Source organism: Oncorhynchus mykiss, chromosome 21 (genome assembly GCF_057628025.1).
Source record: "Oncorhynchus mykiss isolate SJ-2025 chromosome 21, ASM5762802v1, whole genome shotgun sequence".
Taxonomy (NCBI): Eukaryota; Metazoa; Chordata; class Actinopteri; order Salmoniformes; family Salmonidae; genus Oncorhynchus; species Oncorhynchus mykiss.
Genome location: NC_143042.1, coordinates 37,359,733 through 37,387,349, shown reverse-complemented (window position 1 = coordinate 37,387,349; position 27,617 = coordinate 37,359,733). Strand labels below are relative to the sequence as shown.

At 43.6% G+C, this 27,617-nt stretch overlaps 2 protein-coding genes and 1 long non-coding RNA gene across 5 annotated transcripts in view; 1 reads left to right on the top strand and 2 right to left on the bottom strand.

The window, feature by feature from the left end:
- Window positions 1-292: 292 nt before the first annotated feature.
- LOC110500494 (uncharacterized) lies at window positions 293-4,994 on the bottom strand. Its single transcript, XR_016490322.1, has 5 exons — window positions 3,084-4,994; window positions 2,620-2,689; window positions 2,417-2,502; window positions 2,197-2,259; window positions 293-567 (listed from the first exon to the last, which is right to left on the bottom strand). It is a non-coding gene; the product is annotated as an uncharacterized LOC110500494 (long non-coding RNA).
- Window positions 4,552-16,610, top strand: LOC110500492 (LIM domain-containing protein ajuba). 2 transcript variants are annotated; one of them, XM_021577888.3, is made up of 8 exons: window positions 4,552-7,307; window positions 9,234-9,335; window positions 12,209-12,276; window positions 12,464-12,526; window positions 12,693-12,823; window positions 13,035-13,086; window positions 14,158-14,226; window positions 14,547-16,610. In XM_021577888.3, the coding sequence occupies exons 1-8, from the start codon at window positions 5,765-5,767 to the stop codon at window positions 14,649-14,651; spliced, it is 2,133 nt and encodes a 710-aa protein (XP_021433563.2). In that variant the 5' UTR covers window positions 4,552-5,764; the 3' UTR covers window positions 14,652-16,610. The 2 variants fall into 2 exon arrangements, with proteins under 2 accessions (XP_021433563.2, XP_021433562.2); XM_021577887.3 differs by having other exon boundaries at window positions 4,905-7,307; window positions 12,987-13,086.
- Window positions 16,611-17,234: 624 nt separating this feature from the next.
- The window catches only part of LOC110500490 (uncharacterized), a 31,625-nt gene continuing 21,242 nt past the window's right edge, over window positions 17,235-27,617 (bottom strand). For both annotated transcript variants that reach the window (XM_036957904.2, XM_090214568.1), the window contains exons 9-17: window positions 27,284-27,432; window positions 26,985-27,128; window positions 20,798-20,981; window positions 20,512-20,657; window positions 20,165-20,272; window positions 19,847-19,954; window positions 19,159-19,510; window positions 18,938-19,026; window positions 17,235-18,853 (exon numbers count right to left, since the gene is read on the bottom strand). In XM_036957904.2, the coding sequence (XP_036813799.2) occupies window positions 18,530-18,853; window positions 18,938-19,026; window positions 19,159-19,510; window positions 19,847-19,954; window positions 20,165-20,272; window positions 20,512-20,657; window positions 20,798-20,981; window positions 26,985-27,128; window positions 27,284-27,432 (1,604 nt within the window). In that variant the 3' untranslated portion in view covers window positions 17,235-18,529. The remainder of the gene's footprint in view (window positions 18,854-18,937; window positions 19,027-19,158; window positions 19,511-19,846; window positions 19,955-20,164; window positions 20,273-20,511; window positions 20,658-20,797; window positions 20,982-26,984; window positions 27,129-27,283; window positions 27,433-27,617) is intronic.

Below are 27,617 nucleotides of genomic sequence, written 5' to 3'. Positions count from 1 at the left end.
TGGGAATTTGATGAAAGAAATTAAAGCTGAAATAAATCATTCTCTCTATTATTCTGACATTTCGCATTCTTAAAATAAAGTGGTGATCCTAACTGACCTAAAACAGGGATTTTTTTACTAGGATTAAATGTCAGGAATTGTGGAAAACTGAGTTTAAATGTATTTGGCTAACGTGTATGTAAACTCCCGACTTCAACTGTATATTACTCTGTTAAAACCTTTACCAACCGTGTTCCTAATATTTGTTCATACATATGTTCAAGTACAAATAAGAAAGTAGATAAACAGTACGTTGTGGATATACATTAAAGTTTATTTTAGAAAAACATTGAAAAGGGCAAAATAAGTACTACAAAGCCATACACCAACTCCACCATTTTGTTAATAGGTAATGTCAGCTAGAATGGAAAATATGATTTCTTATTTATTTTTCTTCAATAAAAGGTTCCCTTTGGGTTTTAGCAAAATAGATTTATTGCGTTCCTCGATCCTTTTAGCTTCCTCCCGTTTCTCCCTCCACACTTCCATCCCTTTATCCACCTCAGGGCTGAGATTCACTACATGTCTCTGGAGAGAGAAAATAAAATGAAGGGAAGGGATAAATAGAAGAAACAGATGGAGGAGTAGAGTTGCATCAAAAGGAGAGGATGTTCAAGAGCATACAATATATTGCTGACACAACTAAACTCAGCAAAAAAAGAAACGTCCCTTTTTTCAGGACCCTGTCTTTGAAAGATATTTCGCAAATACCCAAATAGATCTTCATTGTAAAGGGTTTAAATACTGTTTCCCGTGTTTGTTCAATGAACCATAAACAATTAATGAACATGCACCTGTGGAACGGTCGTTAAGACACTAGCTTACAGACAGTAGGCAATTAAGGTCACAGTTATGAAAACATAGAACACTAAAGAGGCCTTTCTACTGACTCTGAAAAACACCAAAAGAAAGATGCTTAGGGTCCCTGCTCATCAGCGTGAATGTACCTTAGGCGTGCTGCATGGAGGCATGAGGACTGCAGATGTGGCCAGGGCAATAAATTGCAATGTCCGTACTGTGAGACGCCTAATACAGCGCTACAGGGAGACAGGATGGACAGCTGATCGTCCTCGCAGTGGCAGACCACGTATAACAACACCTGCACAGGATCGGTACATCCGAACATCACACCTGCGGGACAGGTACAGGATGGCAACAACAACTGCCCAAGTTACACCAGGAACGCACAATCCCTCCATCAGTGCTCAGACTGTCCGCAATAGGCTGAGAGAGGCTAGACTGAGGGCTTGTAGGCCTGTTGTAAGGCAGGTCCTCACCAGACATCACCGGCAACAACGTCACCTATGGGCACAAACCCACCGTCGCTGGACCAGACAGGACTGGCAAAAAGTGCTCTTCACTGACAAGTTGCGGTTTTGTCTCACCAGGGGTGATGGTCAGATTCACGTTTATCATCGAAGGAATGAGCGTTACACCGGGGCCTGTACTATGGAGCAGGATCGATTTGGAGGTGGAGGGTCCATCGTGGTCTGGGGCAGTGTGTCACAGCATCATCAGACTAAGATTGTTGTCATTGCAGGCAATCTCAACGCTGTGCGTTACAGGGAAGATGTCCTCCTCCCTCATGTGGTACCCTTCCTGCAGGCTCATCCAGACATGACCCTCCAGCATGACAATGCCACCAGCCATATTGCTCGTTCTGTGCGTGATTTCTTGCAAGACAGGAATGTTCTGCCATGGCCAGCGAAGAGCCCGGATCTCAATCCCATTGAGCACGTCTGGGACCTGTTGGATCGGAGGGTGACGGCTAGAGCCATTCCCCCCAGAAATGTCCGGAAACTTGCAGCTGCCTTGGTGGAAGAATGGGGTAACATCTCACAGCAAGAACTGGCAAATGTGGTGCATTCCATAAGGAGGAGATGCACTGCAGTACTTAATGCAGCTGGTAGCCACACCAGATACTGACTGTTACTTTTGATTTTGACCCCACCCCCCTTTGTTCAGGGACGCATTATTCAATTTCTGTTAATCACATGTCCGTGGAACTTGTTCAGTTTATGTCTCAGTTATTGAATCTTATGTTCATACAAATATTTACACATGTTAAGTTTGGTGAAAATAAACGCAGTTGACAGTGAGAGGGCGTTTCTTTTTTTTGCTGAGTTTACATACAAACTTATAGGGGAAGGTACTGACTGCTAACGTCTCTCTCCTGCTTTCTCCTCAGCTGTCCTTTCAGTGGGGGTGCCGACCGGCCATCTGTGTATAAAACACACACAAATCATAACACCAAAAACCACATGAACATAACGTGTTCAAATGAAACACACAAACGACACTCACAGCATCTACCAGCTCCATTGACACACTATGTTCCTGCAATACATTCAAATTAATGCTCCAATTGTGAACTTGCCTGCAAAGAACCAGTCAGGGATATCTGTCAGGGGACCATACTCTGTTCCATTTCGGGCAAGACCATTTCAGCGGGCAAGACCATTTCTGTGGACAAGACCAAGTGGAATTGTAAAAAAGTATACCAACAGTCAACACAGCCGTATTATCTACAATTGTGGGTGTTTAATTTTGTCTTAACAGTTTCTGTCTTTTAGAGCTTACTGTGTCGTCCACTCGATTCCGGCCTGTGCCCCACAAGTCGTAGTAAAACAACGACTGGAATGCCTCTAAGCTGAAAACAGACCAGGAATTCAATTCATTTAGCTAGGCTGTCTACCCTGTGTTTCTGAATCTGACATTGATTGGGCAGCTCACGTACAAACAAACAAAACATAATTGAAGAGAACAATGCATTCGTTAGAAATATCTGATGACAGGGCTATCAAAGACCAACATATGTTACACAATACAATTTGACTGAGACATGTAGTTCATTCTAAATCAATCAGGACCACTGACCAATAAAGTTGTCTAGCTAGCTAGCCATTTAAAAAAAAATCTAGGGTAGCCATCTATCTAAAGATCAAACGCAGTCTTGTAAACTGGAAGCCGGATACTATTTACATTTCAGAAGGAAATTACCATTCGGTTGAATGAAAATGACAAGTAATTGTAAATAACCTCACCTGTACTACGCAATGTCTTAAGGGGCGCCGCCATGTTGGATTTTCATGGGAGGATTGTTTTGACCACTAGCAGTGCTGAAGATACGGCAAACAGGTGGTGGATTTGGAAAGAAAGTAGTAACAGGCAGCAACGTGCGATGATACATTTGTTACATTATAATAACGTTGATCACGCTCTATTAGACAATGATTATGTGGACTTCAGGTGGTGGTGGTGGTGATGATGATCATACACTTACAAAATCAAATGTGAGGTCTGAATTGGTTGAGATGAAGTCGTATTTTATTATCATAGAATTACACACTTGTATTAGATTTTACTATTATGCTAAAATACCAAATTATAATATTGCATTTACACTTGAATGATACGTCAATATTTAAAAAGTATAATTACACGCACAATTTGTCATCATATAATATGTTTTGTCCCCCAAAGTTGATGTCATAATTGTGAATAATATTTTCCCGTGCTACAGCTGCTCTTTACACTGAGTAAGCCATGAAGTATTTTTCTGTTAACTTTACAGACAAGTCCCCACTCGCCGACAATGAACGCTCTCGTCAACTCAAGGGAGCAGGAACCAGGCACACACCGAAGCCAGTGCGTTTCAGTTTAAGCTACTGCAAGGCGGATGAAAGAGTCTAGGGAGAAAAGACGGGGCTTCGGGGTAGGCAAAATCAGCCTGCCCACAGTAGGCCCTAATATACACAAAATTGTTTCACAAAGATGTGATTCATGTTATGGGTTAATGTCACCAAAACGACTCAGATCGCGTTGAAATGTATGACACTTGTTTACTTTGTATCGTCCTTGGAGAACACGTACATGCCGAAAAAAATCATAGCGCCGTGTCTCTAGCGAATGTCCTTCCGCACATTCCACAGAATGGGAGCACAATAAAGTAGTACCCAAATAGGTTTGGACCATTATGGCCGATTACACATATTCTAGTCACGTAGGCCTATACCCAAGTCATATTTCAACTGTGTCAGGTCTTGACAACAAGCAATATATTGCTTTCTGCCCCAGGCACGACATATTGGTGTGTGGTTGATAAGGCCTGAGGCGAATAACATACCTGAAACAGGTATTTGAGAGGTCATAATTGTGTAATAAATCATTAACCCACCCATGTGAAAAATCTGAATGCGATGATTTATGATTGTAATTGAGTATAAATTATGCTATTGAAAGTTTTTTTTATATCCACATTTCCACATGAATTCCTATTTAAACCCCCACTGAATATAAGGCATAGCCTCTTAATTTGGTTAATACCGAGAAAAAAAAATGGGAAAACAATCTGATGTCTTTTGATGTGTCTGTCACCCAAACTAGTGGACTCTGCAATGGCATTGTTCACCCACTGGGAAGTTTGCGAATGAACGACGAAATATTTTGGGACGTTATCCATTCGCGATTGCTGGCAGAAAGGTGTTCCGGCCTGAAGGAAAAAAACAAGCCAGTGGCTGATAAAGGAAAAAGAGGGGGAGGTAAATCATTTGGGGGAAAGAAAGAAACGAAGTTGTTGTAGGCTGTGACACATTTGCGGAATGGATTAATGCTTGCCTACTTTTACGGTACAATTGGTTTGGCAACGGTCAGTAGAGTTTAAGGCAGCATGGGTTCCGTTCTCAAACTTATCCGCATATTTTTTTGTCGTAAAATTATTTGAAAACGGAATGTGAGCAATAATACATTCTCGAAACATCGAATGCTTTATGTTTTCGTTTGATCCGTTTTTTTTCTCGCGTTTTTATATGCATTTTCAATATCATGTTTCTTTCAAAGTGAATGGAAGAGTTTGGATACGCTACATTTTATACAGAAACTGACTTATTTTCCTCCTTCCACTGGTCCTCACTTAGCCCGACGAGTTATTCCAAAAAGCTTTGCCGTGGAAAATCGTGCGGAACGGAACTTCACTGGACTACATGTGGCTTTAAAAAACAAGTTCAAAGGGGAATGCTTCTTAATTAAAAGGACCCAAAATAAGAGCATTTAAGTTTATACTGGTGCCAGTTGCGTGGGAAACAACGAATAGCAGAAACAACTCATCTTTACGTGACCAAGTCTAACCTAATATAATGGACCGTTTCGTCACACCGAAGACATGCAGGTGTGGGGCTACCTAGTCTCAAACGAGACCGACAACAACAACTTCAGCTTCACGAGAGTGACCTAAAAAATACATTTTTATCCGTCTTTATCTCCAGCATTGCCAGAACAATAGAAGTAGTCCACTACTAACTCGATGGATTCACATGCGTTACCTTCTACCTGTCTGCCTGTAGTCTCCACAGCCAAGACACGATGACTCTCAACACTGTTATCCAAACATGATTATATCGTCATGTGATCCTCCAAAAATGTCTTAATCGTCTTATTTAACGTCTGTTTTTTTTTATTTATTGTATATGTACATATAGCCTACACAGGTCTGTCCGTTGGTTGTTCTAATTTGGGGGGTATTTGTTTAGCATATAGATTGCAAGGGTCTCTGTCATTTCAACTACTGTAGTTCAACTGTACTGTAGACATACTTGAGTGTTAATGTATTTCCAACTCACACACTGTATTTATTGAGTACATTAACTTATATAACATAGTGGTTTGTTAACAGCATTTAATTTAATTTGATTATTCAGAGTTTTAGACGACCAGGTTAGACATTACAATGGACCGACTTGGAAGTAAGTTATTGGAGAAGTTGAAACTGACTGACTCAGGGAGTGTGAAATTCGCCAGTTCTAAAAAGAAAAACGAGTTGGTCAACAACACCAACAATAACAGCAATGGGAACATCAGTAGTGGCCTACCACCAACCCTGAGCACTGCAACCTCCTCACCATCAACACCCGGCCAGTTCTCTCTCACCTCTCCAACCTCAACGGAGGCATGCAGACCGGCCAGTGGCAGAGGTGGGAATGGACTGGGAGAGAGAGTCTCCGCTACCCAGCACCTCTCCCCCTCTACAAGCTCCATCGCCCCCCAAACTGCTGACTGCGAACATCAACCCTACTCCCTCTCGACTCTCGCCCCCCTTCGGCGGCGGTCGCCCCAGCAGCGTGCCTCCTGCTACCTGGGGGAGGGCGTTGACATCCAGATGAGGCGTGAGTCAGGCCTGGGGGACTGTGACCCGGCTGGGTCCAAGGCCTCTCTGAACCAGCGCCGCTACTCTCTGGAGCTCCAGCAGCTGGTCCGACGCCAGCAGCTCCTCTCCCACCCTCCTCTGTCCCACTCCTCTGGCCCCCCTCCGGCATACCCCACCTCCTCCACCTCCTCGGGTTACGGCTCCGCTCCCCGTGGTAGCGCAATGGCCGAGCTGCACTACGTCCCAGAGCCGGAGCGCCACAAACGCCTCTCCCTCCAGGAGGCGCTGTTCTACAAGCGGCTGAGCGCCGGAGGGGAACTCTGGGAGAGCACCAGGCCGGCCTCGCTCTCTCACCCCCCACACCGGCCCTCTGAGATGGGAGGAGGAGGAGGGGTGGGTGGAGGTTTCTTCTTCCCCCCAGGCCCGACACTGAGCCCCTGCTCGTCCTTCAGTCTCCAAGAGTCGGTGCTGGTCAGTCCCAGGTCCAGCTTTGCCTCCAGTACTGCCAGTGGTGGAAGCCCCATGGGCAGCCGCTGTAGCAGCAACCGCACCAGCGGAATCAGCCTGGGCTATGACACCCGCTACTCCGCGGCACCGCAGCTGCAGTTCTCCTCCCTGCACGCAGGGGGCTCCACCAGTGGACAGGGATACACAGTCTCTGGCAGGGCCGGAGCACACTCTGGGTCAGGAGGCTGGCAGGACTACCTGGACGGGGTCTCCTCACCTGGAGGAACAGGGGTTCAGGACAGCCGGCATTCATACCCGCCTGCGGTGGGTAGCCCGGCAGCGGCCTGTTACCGGGCTGGGCCCGAGTGGTGGGATGAGAGGGGAGCAGGAACAGCACGAGGGGAGGAGACTGGCGTGGGCGCTGGCAGGGAACGGGCGCGCTACTCGGACCTCCCGGGGACCCGCTACCAAGAGGAACTGACGCGCCTGTTGCTAAGAGACGCAGCACTGGAGGGGGAGGGGCTACACCTGGGTGGTCTGATGCTCAAAGAACATACCAAGGCCCTCAGCAAGCCGGTGACGCTCGTCAACACAGCTACGGCTGCCGGACCAATCAAAGCCCAGGAGGAGCCAGGAACGGGGAGGGAGGCGTTGTCTGAGAATCGCCAGGAGTTCTTTGGTGAGATCATCAACCACTTCATCATTTATTTATTTTTCAATGAAAGGATTGGATAGATGAATGGATGGATAGACAGATTGGATAGATGAAAGAGAAGGATGGATGGTGCCTCGATACCTGTAGGGACTTGCATGTCCTACCTACCTACATACCTCCCACACAAGCAAAGGGAAAGAAACACATTTTGCCATCAGTGGGCTAGCTAAGGCAGAGGCCTATCCAGACAAGTAGAGCTGCTAGGCTATCCACATCAGACAGAAAGGAGAAGAGAGGGATGCAGAGATCAATTGATGAGGAGTCATTATCATAGTTGACATGCAAAAATACACACATCAAAGACTGTCTGTGCAACAGTCACTCAGCCATAATGTAAAGCAGTAAATCACATTGGGAGACTCTAGGTATACAACATTTTTTAGGTAGAGTTAAGCACAGACATTGAACCATATGGCAGGGGTTCTCAAAGTGGGGTCCGCGGTACTGCAGGGGGTCCGAGGCCAGATAAATACATTTAATATTTTTTATGATTGTTACTAACAACAGATTAAACTACATTTGGTCAAGGATCCGTGGAATAAGTTTAGTGTAATACAATAATACAATGTAATATTATTAAACCTGGGCAACATGAGCCTGGGAGGCTCGCAGGGATATTGGTATCCACAGTACTCTACAAATTATCCATACTTCCAATGCACTGTAATTTAAGCTTAAAAACTGCAAAGTTTTCTCTCTGCCCATTACAAAAATGTGTAAAATTGCAGGAAATTAGCTTTAAAACTGCAAAGTTATCTTAGATCCCAAGAGGCAGGCCTTTAAAATGCTCCTTCCCATTCCTGAGACTTGGTACATCCAGCCATCCAAATCAAATGTATTTATATAGCCCTTCGTACATCAGCTGATATCGCAAAGTGCTGTACAGAAACCCAGCCTAAAACCCCAAACAGCAAGCAATTCAGGTGTAGAAGAACGGTGGCTAGGAAAAACTCCCTAGAAAGGCCAAAACCTAGGAAGAAACCTAGAGAGGAACCAGGCATTGTGGGTCCTCTTCTGGCTGTACCGGGTGGAGATTATCCATCCACTGCCAAAGTCATAGTAAAACTCTTTGTTTGCTATTTTAATATGAATTGGCTATCACAAAAGGGGCCCCCAAAATGTTTGAGATCCCCTCCCATAGAGGGCAGAGGAAGCGTAGCTATACATACACACTGAACTGCAAAGCGTAGCTCTGCTGCGATGTTCAGACAAATTACATGGTAGCGATAAACACAGCACTGACCATTAGTATGAGTCATAGAGAAGATTACAGCTTTGGACTGGCAGTGTGTGTGTCGTGTGGCAGGGTGTGTGTGTTCGGAGTGACTCCAGGCCATTATAATATGCAGTGTGTGGGACGCGAGTCATGCGTGTGCTGCTGTGTTACCCTGGCACGGCGTGCGCAGCGGAGGTGTGCTATAGCCTGTTTTTCTGCTCCCGTATCTGAGCCCTCGGGGGATGTGAACTGTACTGCCACCTCCTCTCACTGTGGCAGCTAAGCTAGGCTCAGAGCTGTTAACACGACAGAGGCCCTAACCGGGGCTCAGAACAAGAGGGCGTTTTAAGAAGGGCCAGGAGTTGTTCCCTAGGCAGGTGACCAGAAGAAAAAAAACGAGTCCTAACTTTGAGCGTTGACTCTTGTCTGGCTTGAAGTATCTTGTTGGTTTCAAGTTTTATTAGTCCTATGTACGGGATACAGTAATGTTTACTGAGTGTGTGTGTGTAACGAGGGATGTTTGACTAAGGCCAAGACGTTTTCTTGACGAGGTGACTTCACCAGGAAAGAATGTGGGCCCATGTCTTGATGAGTAATGGTTGTTCATTGTATTGTGTTGCAGGTACATGTGTGACGTATAGCAAGGGTTATTTATTGTGTTGATTGTGTTGCAGGTACATGTGTGAAGTGTGGGAAAGGTGTGTATGGAGCGGATAATGCTTGCCAGGCTCTGGACAGCCTCTATCACACACGCTGCTTCACCTGTGTGTCCTGTGGTGAGTTGAACACACACACACACCTCTAGTTGACTGGCTGATTGAACAACACCAGAATGGTTAAACTAATATTTCACGAAAATTGCACATTGGTTCCTTATCCTGTAATCAGTCTACGGACAAGGCATGACAGCAATTCATGCTTTGGTTTTGTTTCCCGGGCCCTGTTTCCACATGCTTACGTTTTAGCTTTTGTGGCACAATTCCCATTCAAGACATAGGACTGATATTAGATTTTTTTTCAAATCATGTCCTAATCATCCAAAAGTATCTAAAAATTGATTGAGAAGCACAACAAAGTCACTTAAAGATGAGCGAAAAATGCTAACATCGGTCCCATGACTTGAATGGGAATGGTGCAACAAATACTCAAATTATAACATGTGGAAACTAAACCAAAGCATGGATTGCTGTTGTACCTTGTCCATAGACTGCATACAGGGTAAGGAAACCAATGTCATTTTGTAATTTGGGTGAACTTTCCCTTTAACTCAGCGGAAATGAAGCATTCCAAGCCAACTGCATCATCAAATCAAGCCAAATACAACAAGTGTAGACCTTACAGTGAACTGCTTACTTACAAGCCCTTAACCAACAATGTAGTTTTCAGAAAAATAAGTTAAGTAAAATAATAATTATATTATTTAGCTTTAAAACGGCAAAATTCTCTTAGATCCCAAGAGGCAGGGATATTATAATTTTATATTATAATTTATATGTACACACACATACATATATATATATAATTATATATATAATTATTTTACTTAACTTATTTTATATATATATATATATAAAATTAAAGAGCAGCAGTAAAATAACAGTAGCGAGGCTATATACAGGGGGTACCTGTACAGAGTCAATGTGCGTGGGCACAGGTTAGTCGAGGTAATTGAGGTAATATGTATATGTAGGTAGAGTTAGTGACTATGCATAGATAATAAACAGAGTAGCAGCAGTGTAAAATAGGGCGGAGGGACAATGCTAATAGTCTGGGTAGCTATTTGATTAGCTGTTCAGGAGTCTTAGACCTAGACTTGGTGCTCCGGTACCGCTTGCCGTGCGGGAGCAGAGTGAACAGTCTATGACTACGGTGGCTAGTCTTTGACAATTTTGAAGGCCTTCCTGGTATAGAGGTCATGGATGGCAGGAAGCTTGGCCCCAGTGATGTACTGGGCCGTTCACACTACCCTCGAGAGCCTTGCGGTCGGAGGCCAAGAAGTTGCCATACCAGGCGGTGATGCAACCATGCTCTCGATGGTGCAGCTGTAGACATTTTTGAGGATCCGAGGACCCATGCCAAATCTTTTCAGTCTCCTGAGGGGGAATAGCCTTTGTTGTGCCCTCTTCACGACTGTCTTGGTGTGTTTGGACCATTATAGTTTTATGGTGATGTGGATACCAACGAACTTGAAGCTCTCAATAAACAGCATTCTCACGTAGGTGTTCCTTTTGTCCAGGTGGTAGAGGGCAGTGTGGAGTACAATAGAGATGTTGAGGTGGTATGCAAATTGGAGTGGAACTAGGGTTTCTGGGATAATGATGTTGAGCCGTGACCAGCCTTTCAAAGCACTTCTTGGCTACAGACGTGAGTGCTACAGGTAGTCATTTAGGCAGGTTACCTTAGTGTTCTTGGGTACTGGGACTATATTGGTCTGCTTAAAACATGTTGATATTACAGACTCTCTCTGGGAGAGGTTGAAAATGTCAGTGAAGAGACTTGCCAGTTGGTCAGCGCATGCTCAGAGTACACGTCCTGGTAATCCATCTGGCCCTGCGGCCTTGTGAATGTTGACCTGTTTAAAGATCATATCGGTGACAGAGAGCTTGATCACACAGTCGTCCGGAACAGCTGATGCTCTCATGCATGCTTCAGTGTTGCTTGCCTCGAAGTGTGCATATAAAGATTGTACAGCAGCTGTATACCTTTTTTAGGATCTGAGGACCCATGCCAAATCTTTTCTGTCTCCTGAGGGGAAATGGGCTTTGTCGTGCCCTCTTCACGACTGTCTTGGTGTGTTTGGACCATGAAGCTCTCAACCTGTTCCACTACAGCCCCGTTGATGAGAATGGGGACGTGCTCGGTCCCCCTTTTCCTGTAGTCCACAATCATCTCCTTTGTCTTGATCACGTTGTCCTGGCACCACATGGCCAGGTCTCTGACCTCCCTATAGGCTGTCTCATTGTTGTCAGTGATCACTGTTCACTCATGACTGCACGGCCAGGCATGACTCCGCAACACCATTAAGTTGTGTCGTTGGCAAACTTAATGGTGTTCTGGAGTCATGCCTGGCCGTGCAGTCATGAGTGAACAGGGAGTACAGGAGGGGACTGAGAACACACCCCTGAGGGGCCCCCATGTTGAGGATCAGTGTGGCAGATGTTGTTACCTACCCTTAACACCTGGGGGCAGCCCGTCAGGAAGTCCCGTATCCAGTTGCAGAGGGAGGTGTTTAGTCCCAGGGTCCTTAGCTTAATGTTAGTGATGAGCTTCGTGGGCACTATGGTGTTGAAAGCTGAGCTGTAGTCAATGAACAGCATTCTCACATAGGTGTTCCTTTTGTCTGGTGGGAAAGGGCAGTGTGGAGTGCAATAGAGATGGCATCATCTGTGGATCTGTTGGGGCGGTATGCAAATTGGAGTGGGTCTAGGGTTTCTTGGTGATATGATAAACTCAGTGTGAACAATCATGCCACTCCATGAATGTGTTTGCACTTAATGACACACGGATGTATTTTTATGTGAATAAGTACCGTTTTAAATACTGGTAATATCACAGACGACACGGTATATAGTCAAAGCAAGGAAAACATCTGGGTAAGCCGTGCCTCCCTCTGTTCCTCTGCGGTCATTCATGTTTCCCTCTCTGTTAGGTCGCACCCTGAGAAACAAGGACTTTTACAACGTCAATGGCTCTGTGTACTGTAAAGAGGATTACATGGTAAGAGGGCAAGGCCAAAGATTCTCTCTCTCTTTCAGTTCCATTCCTGGATATCAGTGCAGTACATTTCTAAACAATGGCCTCCTAGACATTACAGCAAATTGCATTAAAGTTTTAAATAGTACTTTTCTATGGTATGATATAAAATCATATCTCAAGTGTTCTCTCTTCTCTCCATACTTGTCAGTTCTCAGGGTTCCAGGCTGCAGCAGAGAAATGCAGTGTGTGTGGCCACCTTATCCTGGAACAGGTGTGTGTGTGTGTTTGTGTGTGCATCAGCGACTCCTCAACATTCAAGCCCGTGTATTTTTGACCATGACCATAAAAAAGGAAAATGTTTCTGACCATGACCACATTTTCTAACCTTGTTTTCAAAAATAATTTCTTCACATTCCCCCATCTGTTTCGTCCATCAGATCCTCCAGGCAATGGGGAACTCTTACCACCCCGGTTGTTTCCGCTGTGTGGTGTGTTCCAAAGCCCTGGACGGAGTTCCCTTCACCGTCGACCACCTCAGCAACATCTACTGTGTCTCGGACTACAACAGGTGAGGCCGGGTGTCTTCAGTAGGTCAAACTGAGGCGTTGATAGACAGATGGGGGTCGACATTAATTCAATTGTCAAGTTGTTTATGGTCAGAGGATAATACTCAGTTTATCAGACAGTTTGTTAGGTTTGTACATTAGTAGTACATTACATTACATTTCTAGGTCTACATGTCGTTCTATTCTGCCATTGGAACTCTTGTTGCCCCGCAGAACGTTTGCTCCTAAATGTGCTGCCTGCTTACAACCCATCTTACCTGCTGAGGTGAGTGTCTCTTGTTTCATTCAATGTGTTTGTTTGTTGCGTATCATGTAGTTAAGACATAACTGCATGCTACTCAAATGTCCAACTACACTATTTATGCAAACGTATGTGGACGCCCCCTTCAAATTTGTGGATTCGGCTATTTCAGCCACACCCGTTGCTGACGGGTGTATAAAATCTAGCACACAGTCATGCAATCTCCATAGACAAACATTGGGAGTAGAGCTGCCCCGGGCAACTTTAACCGCTGTTATTGTGAAGTGGAAACGTCTAGGAGCAACAACGGCTCAGCCGCAAAGCGGTAGGCCACACAAGGCAGAGCAGCCGCACACAAGCCTAAGATCACCATGCGCAATGCCAAAGCGATGGCTGGAGTGGTGTAAAGCTCGCTGCCATTGGACTGGAGCAGTGGAAACGCGTTCTCTGGAGTGAAGAATCACGCTTCACCATCTGACAGTCCGTTGGACAAATCTGGGTTTGGCAGATGCCAGGAAAACACTACCTGCCCCAATGCATAGTGCCAACTGTAAAGACTGGTGGAGGAGGAATAATGGTCTGGGACAGTTTTTCATGGTTCGGGTTAGGCCCCTTAGTTCCAGTGAAGGGAAATCTTAAAGCTACAGCATACAATGACATTGTAGATGATCCTGTGCATCTAACTTTGTGGCAACAGTTTGGGGAAGGCCCTTTCCTGTTTCAGCATGACAGTGACCGTGTGCACTAAGTGAGAGCCACAGAAATGGTTTGTCGAGATCGGTGTGGAAGAACTTGACTGGCCCGCACAGAACTGACCTCAACACCACCGAACCGACTGTGAGCCAGGCCTAATCGCCCAACATCAGTGCCCAACCTCTCTTATGCTCGTGGCTAAATGGAATCAAGTCCCTGCAGCAATGTTCCAACATCTAGTGGAAAGCCTTCCCAGAAGAGTGGAGGCTGTTAGTGGCAAACAGGGGACCAACTCCATATTAATGCCCATAATTTTGGAATGAGATGTTCAACTAGCACGTATCCACATACATTTGGTCATGATTGTGGTGCACTAATCTCATCACCGCTGTTTTGTTACAGGGCAGCGAGGAGATACTCCGGGTGATGTCTATGAACAACGATTATCACTTTGAGTGCTACCACTGTGAGGTTAGTACGGCCTTCATCTAATATTAACAACACCTGCTACGTAATGTGGTCAGTCTGTACCCGTGTTCATTGAGAGTGAGCAGGCTTTTGTTCCAGCTGTGCAATAGCACACCTGATTCAACTAATCTAGGGCTTGATAGTTTAATCAGGTGTGATAACTGTACTGGAACAATACCCAGAACATCCTGCGAGTCACCGGGACTAGGGTTGAAAAACACCGACCATAGTCGTGTACTGTTACTGTATGTACTTTATAAAGAATTATACCTGAACTCAGATCAGAAGTAATGTTCTCTCTCCATGTCGGTTTTATTCCTCAGGAATGTGGGAAGCAGCTCTCGGATCAGCAGGGCTCCCAGTGCTTCCCTCTGGACTCTCATCTCCTCTGCCATTCATGTCACATGACCCGGGTGTGCGCCTCATAACATTTCCCCTCACAACACAACTGAGGAAGGAACTCTATGCATAAAACATTCCCTTTTCTTTCTCACACAAACTCTTTCTTTCTCTCTATTGCACACCAAGATATGGGTTTGCTCTGATGTTCGAATTTCATTGTGTGAGACAAGCTCACATGAAAACGCTGGTATAAGATGTATTTTATTTGCCGTTTTGGTCCAGAGTTTGACACAATAGCACCAATGTCTTAGATCCAGGGATGGGTCGGTTACTTTCTAAATGTAATCTTAGTTATCTGTCAAATTGTAGTCAGTAACAACTTTTGGATTACCCAAACTCTAACGTAATCTGATTAGTTTGTTACTTTTAGATTACTTTCCCCTCAAGTGTCACCCTGCCTCTGTTTTTGTAAAACCCTGAGGGATGGCCCTGGCGAAATGAAACCACTCTAAGATTAATAGACAGAGCCAATTCTCCAATGTTTTTATACAAGAAAAAATACCAATGTTTTGAGGCTATAGTGTTTGTAAATAATGTTTACAAACATTGGGGAAAAAACAAGTTTACAGTATTTTGGGTTATCATGGCATGTGATAGTTGAACTAAGCTCATGAGCCATTTATAATTTATATTCTTAAAGAATCAATGGGTATATACGGTATCATTCATTTATAAATCCAAAAATTGAGGTAGCATCTACAGATTTACCCTTTGTCTATCAAAAGTGCGCGAGTCCATTAGGCCTATGGATAATTTTTTTATCAACACTAATTAGATTGAGCAATAAAAGCCCTATTCGTGGTCTTAAATTAAACTTGTTTTTGACTGTATTGAGCACAATACCACAGGAGTTTAGAAGTTAAGAACACCCTCAAACTTAAATTCCATAAACTGGGATCCGCAGTATGCAACTGTTACAAGAGAGCATTTTTCACTGGCTATCCACTGGTTGCAAAAACTGATTGAAAAGGCAGTTTCAACCATTATTGGGTTAAAATACACATACATTTGAACAGCCATCTACAACAACCTCAATCCGTACGGCGATAATAGCTAAATGAGAGAGCTGCAGTGTGATTCACAATAATGTAGATAGATAAGTATTCTTATCGCCCGTAGGCTAAACCAATGCTGTCGTCCTTACCTCCAAGCATCTCTTAAAGTTGAGTAATCTTTGAATGCTGACAGCAGTCGCAACATTGGACTGTAGCCTACAAAGCCTATTTCCTTCTCTTTTCCCACGATCCATCAAACATTTGGTACGTCGTCACAGTGGCCTCTGACTTGTGGTCAGACTCGTTTAGGCGGATCAAACTTAAACTTGCACCTTTTTTCAATTATGATTTAAATGTCAATGAGAAAACAAAAGGTGTCATTTTTTGTTGTTGCAAACAGCCTTTCTGAATTTAAAAAGACTAGAAGTAATAATCTTGCTGGTAATTTAATGGATTCGTTTTTGTAATCCGTTACACCCCAATCTGGTTTAGATCAAACCCCTGTATGTCCGGGGGCAAGTTCATTAAGGTGCACACGTTTGGCAGAAGATGAAAATAAGTATTTCTTTCTGGGCAAGTTGAGCATTTTCTTCAGTTGTGTGCCTACTGAACACCACCCAGGTCCTGCCATTCCGCAGACCATCACTGTACCAGACTGGGAGAAGAATATAGCCGGGTCCAAGATCAGTTTATGCAGTCTCGGCAACTCTTATGGTAATTGTCACGGCATCGTTTGGCATATCTGGGACCAGGCTAAGAAGAATACACCAAACTATGGTTTTGTTTTTACCACCCGACCATGTGCTATAGAATAAGGGATTTATCAATCTGGTTAACCTGTTTTTGTATTTTAACCATCACTAGCAAACAATTTGCACTTAAAATTTGACTTGTTTACCCGTAAGGTTATTTTGTAAGTGTTTCTTCTTGTAAAAAAATAAAACATTCCTGTATCGGTTGTAATTAATAAATATTTTCCTTTGTGTCTAACTTTTGAGATAGTCTTTATTGCAGTTACAATCTGTGGCCAGAAGGTGGAAATCAAACCTAGTATTCGGGACATCCGTGTGTGTATATATATAAAATACACACACAAATGTTTGATTCCAGGCTCTACCGTGCCGGGAGACCCATGGGGCAGCGCACAATTGGCCCAGCGTCGTCCGGGTTCGGAGAGGGTTTGGCCGGCAGGGATGTCCTTGTCCCATCGCGCACTAGCGACTCCTGTGGCGGGCCGGGCGCCGTGCACACTGACACCGTCGCCAGGTGTATGGTGTTTCCTCCAACACATTGGTGCTTCCGGGTTAAGCGAGCGTTGTGTCCCGACCTTGATTTCTCCCGAGTCCATAAAGGAGTTGCAGCAGATGAGACAAAACTAACTACCAATTGGATACCATGAAATTAAGAAAAAAAACTTGAAATGCTGTTCTTGTGAAACTCCATATTAATGCCCATGATTTTGGAATGAGGTGGTCGATGAGCAGGTGTCCACATACTTTTGGCCATGTAGTGTATTCATATAATTGACTAATCTCCCGAATAAGCAATTGTTGAACATGAACAACATTACAAAATGTGACTTGAGATACTATATTAAAGAATGCGCTGACAACATTTAAACTTTTACATTTATTTTGAATTCTTTGTACATTCAGCACTTACAGGAGAAAAAAAAGAGCCAAATAAGAATCAGTTTCAAACTAATTAAAAACAATATTAAAACAGTAATAATCTAAAGTTAAACTCATCCGATGTCTGATTCATTTACAAAAAGAACTGGGAGGGTCGTGGGTACACTGAGTGAATAAGAAGGAAGAGAGCAAGAAAGGGATAGTTTCACATGTTGGGACAGTTTCACATCGTGCCACACGGATTCTCTCAGTGCGTTTGGACTCCCCCTACCCAAACAACCTAAAAAGAACCGTATACATGCCAAGTGTGCGCAAATGAAATCAGCCCCCCACCCAACACAAAAATGTCCCTACCCCTCTGACAAGGCAAAAAGATAGTTTCCTAATTTTCTTAAACATATGCTGCTTTCAGTGTAATGACACATTAACCAACTTGAACCTTAGTGTGTGGAGAGAGGGAGAGCAGAGCACCACCACACACACACTAGAACACACAAAAACCATCCAAGGCTGAGATTTACATGATTCATCATAATAAAACGTCAAAGCAGAAAAAATAACCTTCACATGACCCTACAAAGGGCCTTGGTACCGGTCGTAGAAAAAAATAACTTTTGAAATACTAAAATTGATTCTAGAACACATTTGGGGGTTGGTAAACTGGGCTGCTATTTTTAAATGGATTATTACAGGGAAGAGTCTTATTACTGTGTGCCCGCAGAGATTGGTGGAACAAGACTCGGCCTCGAGGCAAACCCTTTATTTCCATTTCTGGTTAAAATGCATGAGAATTTCCAGAGCTCAGAATAGGCCTCTGGACTGCTTCATATGAGAAGCTTGAGACAGATGAGACAGCTATAGGAGGAAGAGGGAGAGCGAAAATGTCACCATATCTATTCCCTATATAGTACACTACTTTTGACGGGGGCCATCATATAGGAAATAGGGTGCCATTTTGGAGGCAGACATTTTTCAGTTCACTAAACTATCAACATGTGACCAAAGTCCATACATGTAGATTTTTATGGTCATGTGAGAGACAGACAGCATTACTGAGTGAGGATTTGGGGTTTTCTAAATAGGAGTCTCCCTGGCCCAAAGGACAGGATAGCCAGAAGAGGAACAGCCTGTTAACCTGAAGACTATGGAAGTGGTTTTAATGTAAAGGAGGGGGACTAGAAATCTCTTTCTGCTGTGTTCCAATTGTATGTTGAATGAGGGACTGCATCCATCCTTTTTTCCTCCTCCCCATCTCTCTCACTCCGTCAAACTGAACACTCAACGGCGTTTGTCACGGGGGTTGCTACGGCTACGGGAGCGTCGGAACCCAGCAGAGGGTTTAGTATCAGGACCTCTGGGTCTGAATCCACCACTGTCCCTCCTCTTCTCCCCCTCTCTCTCCCTCCCACGCTCCCTCTCTCCCTCAGATCCCCGGACACTCACACTTCCAGTGCTTACCGCAGCTCCTCCCTCCTTCTCTCTGCTTTTAATTCTCTCCTTTCTCTCCTCCTCTCGCTTCTTGTCCTCCTCCTCCTGCTGTTCTTTCCGCCTCCTCTCTCGTTCTTTCTGTCGCTCTTCCCGTTCTTTTCCCCTCTGGTTTGCCTAGGGATGCGAACAAAAGTCATTTATGACAATAAAACACTCCCTTCAAGTTGTTGCATGATGATGTGTGTGTGTGTGTCTTACCTGTTCTTCAGTGAGAGGGAGCCAGTATATACAGGGAGCTGCTTTGGTCTTATTGAAGAGGTCATCTAGTAATTTGGCAGGAGGCTCATCTGTTGGAATGGATGGAAATGGAGGAGAGGGAGAGAGAAAGATAGTGAGTTAACATTATAATAGCTATAGGTTACAAACAGCTTAGATATTAAAACATGCATAGGGAGGACAAGAGACTCCCAACTCCTCACCCTTTTTGTCAGCCTTTTTCTCCCTGCCGTCCCTCTCCTTCCGCCTTCTCTCTCTATCCAGGGAGCGAGATCTCCTCCCCCTCTCCCTCTCCTCTCCTGGTTTGCCTCCGAAGTCTCGAACCTTGTCCCGGTCCCACTCACGTTCCGCCCTGGTCCTCTCCCGGCGTTCCATCTCCCTCTCTCTCTCCGCCCACTGGTCCCGCACCCCTCCGACCACGCCGCGGTCCCCGCGCCCGTCCATCAGAGGGGGCAGCACGCCCGGTCGGACTTTGGGACCTCCAGGACCCACACCAGGCTGGGGGCGGTGCTCCTCTCTGGGATCCACGGCCAGTAGGCCTCTGTGAAAGTCCAGCTAGAGAAGGGAGAGAACGAGGGGAATAAAGGATGAATGAGAGGAAAAGAGGGTGAATGATTTTTAGACAGGCAGTGTTTTATCACTTTAAAATGTAAAAACTTGTTTCTTGGATGGATAAGAGAGGAAGGGCTTTGTTAAATCATAATTTACACAATAGATCTACACACCATAGATTGAACATAGATCTACACACCAAGCGCCAGCTATTTTCCCCCAAGTTAGTTTATGTAGATACCCATTAGTCCATCAGAGCTAATATTCCTATGTTCCTAGTGTTTATTAGTACTAGTCCAGTTGTTCCCTGTTGGGTGTGAAAGGGTTGGACATAATTACCTCATTCTGCTCACAGAAGTCCACACTGAGGACCTTAGGGTTGCTTTGGGGCCACTTCACCCCGTGGAGCGCAGCTCGTGTGGCCACAGCCTCCTCTGTGCTGGAGTACTGGGAGGAAAGAGAGAGAGAGCGAGAGAGAGGTCAAAGAACAATGACCAGTTCTTTGAAAAAGAACAGTGTGATGTGCGTGGACTTTCAAAGCCATCAGTTTCTCTAGTCCCAATTAAGTAATTTGGGAATTAATTATCTGGCCGACTTGACAATGATAGTGAGAGACAAACTGGTATGAGAGAGAACGAGACAATAACAGTTACTCACAGTGACGTAGCAATGAGACTTGATCTTGTCGATCCAGAAGCCATCCTCTACCACTGAGCCTGTCCTGTTCAGCAGCTCCTTCAGCTGCCCCAGGGTGAAAGGTCGCACCTAATGGACAGGAGAGAGGTCATAGGTCAGTCAGGGCCACAGGTCACTCAGTTCATGATGTTGACTCAAGTTAGAAGTTGCCCTTTTGCACAGATCTAGGAACCATATATCCTAACCTTACCCATTAGGGAAGAAAATGTTAAACTGATCAGTGACTAGGAGCAACCTTATCCCAAGATCTACTTTTATATATGCTATACACTCAAATGAGTGTGTTAAAGACAATGCTCTGAACTCACCAGGTTACAGACGTGGACGATGTTGGAGACTTTGCCTCTGGGCGGAGATGGCTGTTTGGCGGTGCGAACCGGGTCGTCGATGGTGACAGACACACCTGACTTCTGCTGGCTGATGGAGCGACGCACCAGCGTATCACTGGGAGTGACTGAGGGAGAGAGATTGATTTGAAGAGAAAGGGAAAAACAAGGGGAACAGGGCAGGAAGATAAAGTGGCTAGAAAGAAGTGTCATATTAGCCGGAGAGACTTGGGAGACAGCTTTACACTTCAGAACTGTTGTGCGTTACCTTTCTTAGCATCGGTGTCGTGCGTAGCGGAGGACTGAGACTCCATGGTGTCTTCTGAGTAGCTGTCCTTCCTCTTCTCTTTCTGTGTCCTCTCTCTGTCATGCTCCTGTTTCTTCTCCTCCTCTTCCTCCTCCTCTTCATCTTGTTCTCCCTGGCCATTCTCCTGGTTTTCACTTGGGACCACCTATGAATGGAGAAGTGACAACTTAATCACTATACAGCTCAAGTGTGTAAGAATAAATGTTGGCTTGTCGATAAAAAGAAAACTCGGTCTCCGTCCTCACACGATGCTCGTTCCCGATGCTCGTTCCGTGGGTAAGCGAATGCTCCTACCACTGTCTTTCCCAAGCATCTTCGACCAGTGTTTAGGCTTACTGCCCAGCATATACCTTGTATCAACAGCACTGGCTTATGCTAGACAGAAATAAACACCCCAAAGCTCAATGTGGAAGAGGAATATGTATCAAACGCTACACTCCATGAACTCGATCAAAAAAAAAGTCTGTCCTGCAACTCTTTATGGATTCTACCAACAAAAGGGTTGATGATTTGTTTAAGGATGTCATGGAATTTAAACAGTTGAGTTTACGCAGTCAGAGGTGGAGGAGCTAAAGGGCGTGAATGTCACCATTTAGCAATTTTCCAAACACTTGACAAGCACTCTTCCAAAAGGAGACTACCTCGAAAACCGATAGAGGCGCAAAAACATAAAAAATAAATCCATTTAAAAAAAGATGGAATTGAGGATGTTAAGACTGAAACTTGACACCGAAGTTAAGGGCAAGAAACTCCTGGAAGATCAACTCAAACTGGACCCTAAACTCGTGGAGATGGAGGGCGATTAGGAATGGCACTTTCTTCCCTGATGGACGGCCCAGATCTATAGTGGCGAAAATGCTCAGGTTCAAAGACGAGGAGATTCTCAGGAGAGCCAAGTGCCTGAAGGAAACCAACATCTTCATAAATGAAGACTTCTCTGTACGCCTCAAAAGAAAGGAACTGCTGCCACGACTAATTGAAGAACAAACAAAAAAAAGGCCGAATTGGAAAACCACTGATGGAAATCCTGTGGATTGCATTAAGGAACATTTCCCTTCTCTGCTTCAGTTTGATCCTCCTGATGTAATGGAGGTAATTGGTAACTTAAAGATATCAGCAGCAGCCTCTAATGTACATCTTCACCAAATCTATGCAAACTGGTATTGTTCCTAAAGATAGACCATTTTCTAAAGTTATCCCCCTCTATATAATCTGGGGATCCAAGATCTTTTGCAAATTATCCCCCAATATCTGTACTACTATGTTTTTCTAAAATCCTCAGAATTGGTATATAGGAAAATGTTGAAACATTTAATTAACACTTCTATATGAGCAACAATATGGTTTTCATAAAAACTACTCCAAAGATATGGCTCTTTTGCAACTTGTGGATAAGATCTATACAGCCCTTAATGAATATATGCTTTGGCATCTTTTTAGATTTATCCAAAGCATTGACACGGTTGATCCGGAAATATTACTTTCTAAATTGCATTACTACAGTTTTCATGATTATACTCTTGGTTATATAGTTATGTTTATGATAGAGACCAATTTGTTTATGCAAACAGCTGTGCATCTACCAGGGCCAAGATACGATAACTAGGCCTTTGTTGTTCCTAATGTATATCAATGACCTTGCTGCTTTCTACCATTCTCTTTGCTGATGATACCAATTACCGTAATTGCTGGACTATTAAGCGCACCTGAATATAAACCGCACCCACTGAATTATTTAAAAATATGTATTTTGTACATAAATAAGCCGCAGGTGCCTACCGGTACATTGAAACAAATTAACTTTACACAGCCTTTAAACGAAACACGGCTTGTAACAAAAATAAATAGGCTTTAACGAAACACGGCTTGTAACAAAAATTAAAACAGTAGCCTACCAAGAAAGTCATTGGTCACTATCTTCCTCCTCCTGTGCACTGAAACCACTGAAGTCATCTCCTTCGGTGTCGGAGTTGAATAGCCTCAGAATTGCTTCATCCGATGTTGGATCGCTGCCCTCTTCAACACGCAGCAGTCCAGCCTTTCGAAACCCGTTGATGATAGTGGATTTTTTGACAATGCTCCACGCTGTCAGCAGCTCTATTTCCTTTTCCAACAGCCAGATCGATTGCCTTCAACTTGAAAGCTGCATCATATGCATTTCTCCGTGTCTTTGCCATGATGAGGGTGACAAAATGACTACCGTAATCAGAATGATGAGAAGTTTGAGCGCGCTCGATTTACGTCACATTATGTGACGGTGCTCAGTTTTTTGGCGGCATGAATCTTGTAAAAGCGGGGGAAATCCATAAATTAGCCGCGTCATTGTATAAACCGCGAGGTTCAACGCGTGGGAAAAAAGTAGCGGCTTATAGTCCGGAAATTACGGTAGATTTTATCACACAATCAATTTGATTCACTAATTAATGAAGCCAACTCAGATATGGCTAAATTTTCTGAATGTTTCAGATAGATTTTTATTTATTTTTTTTAAAACATTTAAAAATATAATTTAACTACTGTATTCTCCAGAATCTCAATTTGTGGGAATGAAATGGAACAAGTCACATCCACTAGATTCCTCGGAGTCTAATTGATGAAAAGTTACCTTGAAAAGATCATATTCAATTTGTCTGCAGTAGAGGTCGACTGACTAATTGGAATGGCCGATTAATTAGGGCCTATTTCAAGTTTTCATAGATTTGTTTTTACACCTTTATTTAACTAGGCAAGTCAGTTAAGAACACATTCTTATTTTCAATGACGGCCTAGGAACCGGTGGGTTAACTGTTCAGGGGCAGAACGACAGATTTTTACCTTGTCAGCTCGGGGATTCAATCTTGCAACCTTACAGTTAAGTAGTCCAACACTCTAACCACCTGCCTCTCATTGCACTCCACGAGGAGCCTGCCTGATACGCAAATGCAGTAAGAAACCAAGGTAAGTTGCTAGCTAGCATTAAACTTATCTTATAAAAAACAATCAATCAATCATAATCACTAGTTAAACTAGTAATATCATCAACCATGTGTAGTTATCTAGCGTGTCCTGCGTTGCTGCATATAATCGATGTAGTGCTCATTCACGAAAAAGGACCGTCGTTGCTCCAATGTGTACCTAACCATAAACATCAATGCCTTTCTTAAAATCAATACACAAATATATATTTTTAAACCTGCATATTTAGTTAATATTGCCTGCTAACATGGATTTCTTTTAACTAGGTAAATTGTGTCACTTCTCTTGCAACAGAGTCAGGGTATATGCAGCAGTTTGGGCCGCCTGGCTCGTTGCGAACTGTGTGAAGACTATTTCTTCCCAACAAAGACAGCCAACTTCACCAAACGGGGGATGATTTAACAAAAGCGCATTTGCGAAAAAAGCACAATCGTTGCATTACTGTACCTAACCATAAACACCAATGCCTTTCTTAAAATCAATACACAGAAGTATATATTTTTAAACCTGCATATTTAGCTAAAAGAAATCCAGGTTAGCAGGCAATATTAACCAGGTGAAATTGTGTCACTTCTCTTGCGTTCATTGCATGCAGCGTCAGGGTATATGCAACTAATTTGCCAGAATTTTATGTAATTATGACATAACATTGAAGGTTGAACAATGTCACAGCAACATTTAGACTTAGGGTTGCCACCTGTTACATAAAATACAGAATGGTTCCGTATTTCACTGAAATAAACGTTTTGTTTTTGAAATGATAGTTTCCAAATTCGACCATATTAATGACCAAAAGCTCGTATTTGTGTGTGTTATGTTATAATTAAGTCTATGATTTGATATTTGATAGAGCAGTCTGACTGAGTGGTGGTAGGCAACAGCAGGCTCATAAGCACTCATTCAAACAGCACTTTTGTGTGTTTTGCCAGCATCTCTTTGCTGTGCTTCAAGCATTGAGCTGTTTATGACTTGAAGCCTATCAACTCCCGAGATTAGGCTGGTGTAACCGATGTGAAATGGCTAGCTAGTTAGCGGGGTGCGCGCTAATAGCGTTTCAAACGTCACTCGCTCTGAGACTTGGAGTGGTTATTCCCCTTGCAAGGGCCGTGGATTTTGTGGAGCGATGGGTAACGATGCTTCGAGGGTGGCTGTTGTCGATGTGTTCCTGGTTCGAGCCCAGGTAGGGGCGAAGAGAGGGACGGAAGCTATACTGTTACACTGGCAATACTTAAGTGCCTATAAGAACATCCAATAGTCAAAGGTATATGAAATACAAATGGTAGAGAGAAATAGTCCTATAAATACTATATTAACTACAAACTAAAACTTCTTACCTTGGAATATTGAAGTCTCATGTTAAAAAGGAACCACCAGCTAGCTTTCATATGTTCTCATGTTCTGAGCAAGGAACTTAACCGTTAGCTTTTTTACATGGCACATATTGCACTTTTACTTTCTTCTCCAACACTTTGTTTTAGCATTATTTAAACCAAATTGAACACGTTCCATTATTTATTTGAGGCTAAATTGTTTTTTACTGATGTATTATATAAGTTAAAATTGAAATTGCTCCGTTTGTTCTTCACGTTTGGCTGAGAAATCGCCCGGAAATTGCGGTTTCCACTAATTTGGAAAAATATTCCAAATTAGCTCGATAATATCGACTGAAACATGGCAAACGTTGTTTAGAATCCATCCTCAAGGTGTTTTTCTAATATCTATTCGATAATATATCCGTCGGGACCATTCATTTTTCACTAGGACCGATTGGAGTAATGGCTACCTCTGTATTTTACGCTAGAATCTCTCTCGGAGCCACCATGTGACCACTTACGCAATGTGGCCCCCTACGGCTGTTCTTCAACAGAAATGCGTAAAACTACGTCACAATGCTGTAGACACCTTGGGGAATACGTAGAAAGTGTAAGCTCGTTGATGGTACATTCACAGCTGAATAGGGAGTCATTTGAACGCAGCGCTTTCAAAACCTGGGGCACTTCCGGATTGGATTTTTTCTCAGGCTTTCGCCTGCAACATCAGTTCTGTTATACTCACAGATAATATCTTTACAGTTTTGGAAACGTTAGTGTTTTCTATCCAAAGCTGTCAATTATATGCATATTCTAGCATCTTTTCCTGACAAAATATCCCGTTTAAAACAGGAACGTTTTTTTTATACCAAAAATGAAAATACTGCCCCCTAACACCAAGAGGTTATTAAGAAACTCAAGATCTTGTCTATTTACGATATTAATGTACTCCAATGATGTACTTTAATCTACAAATGCTCATACCTCACATTTTACCTAAACCCTTCAATGGAATCTTCCAGGTTCATTCTGAAATCAATCTACATAACTCAAGACACTGTGATAACCGTCACCCTCCCCACTGCCACACCTGACATAGTCAATTCTCTATCAGATACAGAGGTACCATACTCTGGAATTCTTATCTTCATATTGCCAAAACCTCACCATCCCTCAATAACTTAAAGTGAAGACTGGGGGTCAGCCTGACGCACCAAACTACCCAGTAATTCCCTCCATCTAGCCTAATTCTCACACATAATCAAACGTTTTTCTTGTATCCTGAGTATATCATGTACAATTATAATTAATATGCTTTGTTTAACTGATTGAACAAACTTTTTTTTTAACTTTTTTTATGGTGTGGTTTTCATACCAGCCCTTTTGGGCTTCTATCGTCACCTGCACTCCGCTTTCGCCATTTAAAAAAAAAATCTGTACTGTTTTGTCTTTCACTTGTATTTGGTGCGAATAAATAAAAACGAAACCTAGTTTTAAAATGTACTATATATACCAATATCACTCCAGATATGATCAATTTATGGTGGTGCAATTACATTGAATGGCCCACAAAGTAATGTTGTATACATATGTGTGGTACACACATATGATATACACCTATGCGGCAGGTAGCCTAGTGGTTAGAGCGTTGGGCCAGTAACCGAAAGGTTGCTGGATCGAATCCCTGAACTGACAAGGTAAACATCTGTTGTTTTTCCCCTGAACAAGGCCGTTAACCAACTGTTCCCCGGTAGGCCGTCATTGTAAATAAGAATTTGTTCTTTATTAACGGACTTGCCCAGTTAAATAAAGGTTCAATATTTTGAATTATACAATAGCCTATTAAAGTTGGTCTGATCCACTCCCAAGGCCCCTTTCCCCACCTGTGTGACAGTGCGTCTGATCTTGAGGCCCTTGTCCGGGCCCTGGTCCTCCCTGGTGGTGTCCTCGTCCCCAGACAACTGGATGTCATCAGGGTGGAGATCCACCACAGCATCCTGACTGGGCTTGATGTCTGGGATCAGAGACTGGTAGGAGAAGGGGAGAAAGGAGGACAATGAGTCTGAATATAACAACTTTGAACCCATGTTATGTCTGAATTGAAACAGGGATTTTTAGGGTGTTATTTTCTTCTTCAGATTGTGTGCCTGTCTGTATGTGTGTGTGCTGCCATGTACAGTACCTTGAGTGAGTCTGTGGTGATGCTGATGGATGGTTTCTTGGCGTTGACGGCCGTGCTGGATCCCCACCTCCTCTTCCTCCCAGCAGCGGTCCCGGACTCTGCCTCCCCCCCTGCTGCTGCTGCTCCCTCTGGAGACGTCTTACTGCCTGCTGAGAAGATGAATAACATGGTAAGTATATATTTTTCACCTGCGTCGAATACAACAGGTGTAGAGTTTTACAGTGAAATGCTTATTTACGAGCCCTTTCAACAAAGCAGAATTTAAAATGTAAGACAAATTAGCTTTAAAAAAAACTACTTTGAAATAGTAACAATAAAAATACAAAAATATATA

What these genes read in the sequence shown, in the direction of transcription:
- LOC110500492 (XM_021577887.3), top strand. Translation starts at nt 5,765, where the DNA reads ATGGACCGACTTGGAAGTAAGTTATTGGAGAAGTTGAAACTGACTGAC. An exon ending in CTTCACCTGTGTGTCCTGTG is followed by an intron (nt 9,336 to 12,208) that starts GTGAGTTGAACA and finishes CCTCTCTGTTAG; the next exon opens with GTCGCACCCTGAGAAACAAG. An exon ending in TTGAGTGCTACCACTGTGAG is followed by an intron (nt 14,227 to 14,546) that starts GTTAGTACGGCC and finishes TTTATTCCTCAG; the next exon opens with GAATGTGGGAAGCAGCTCTC.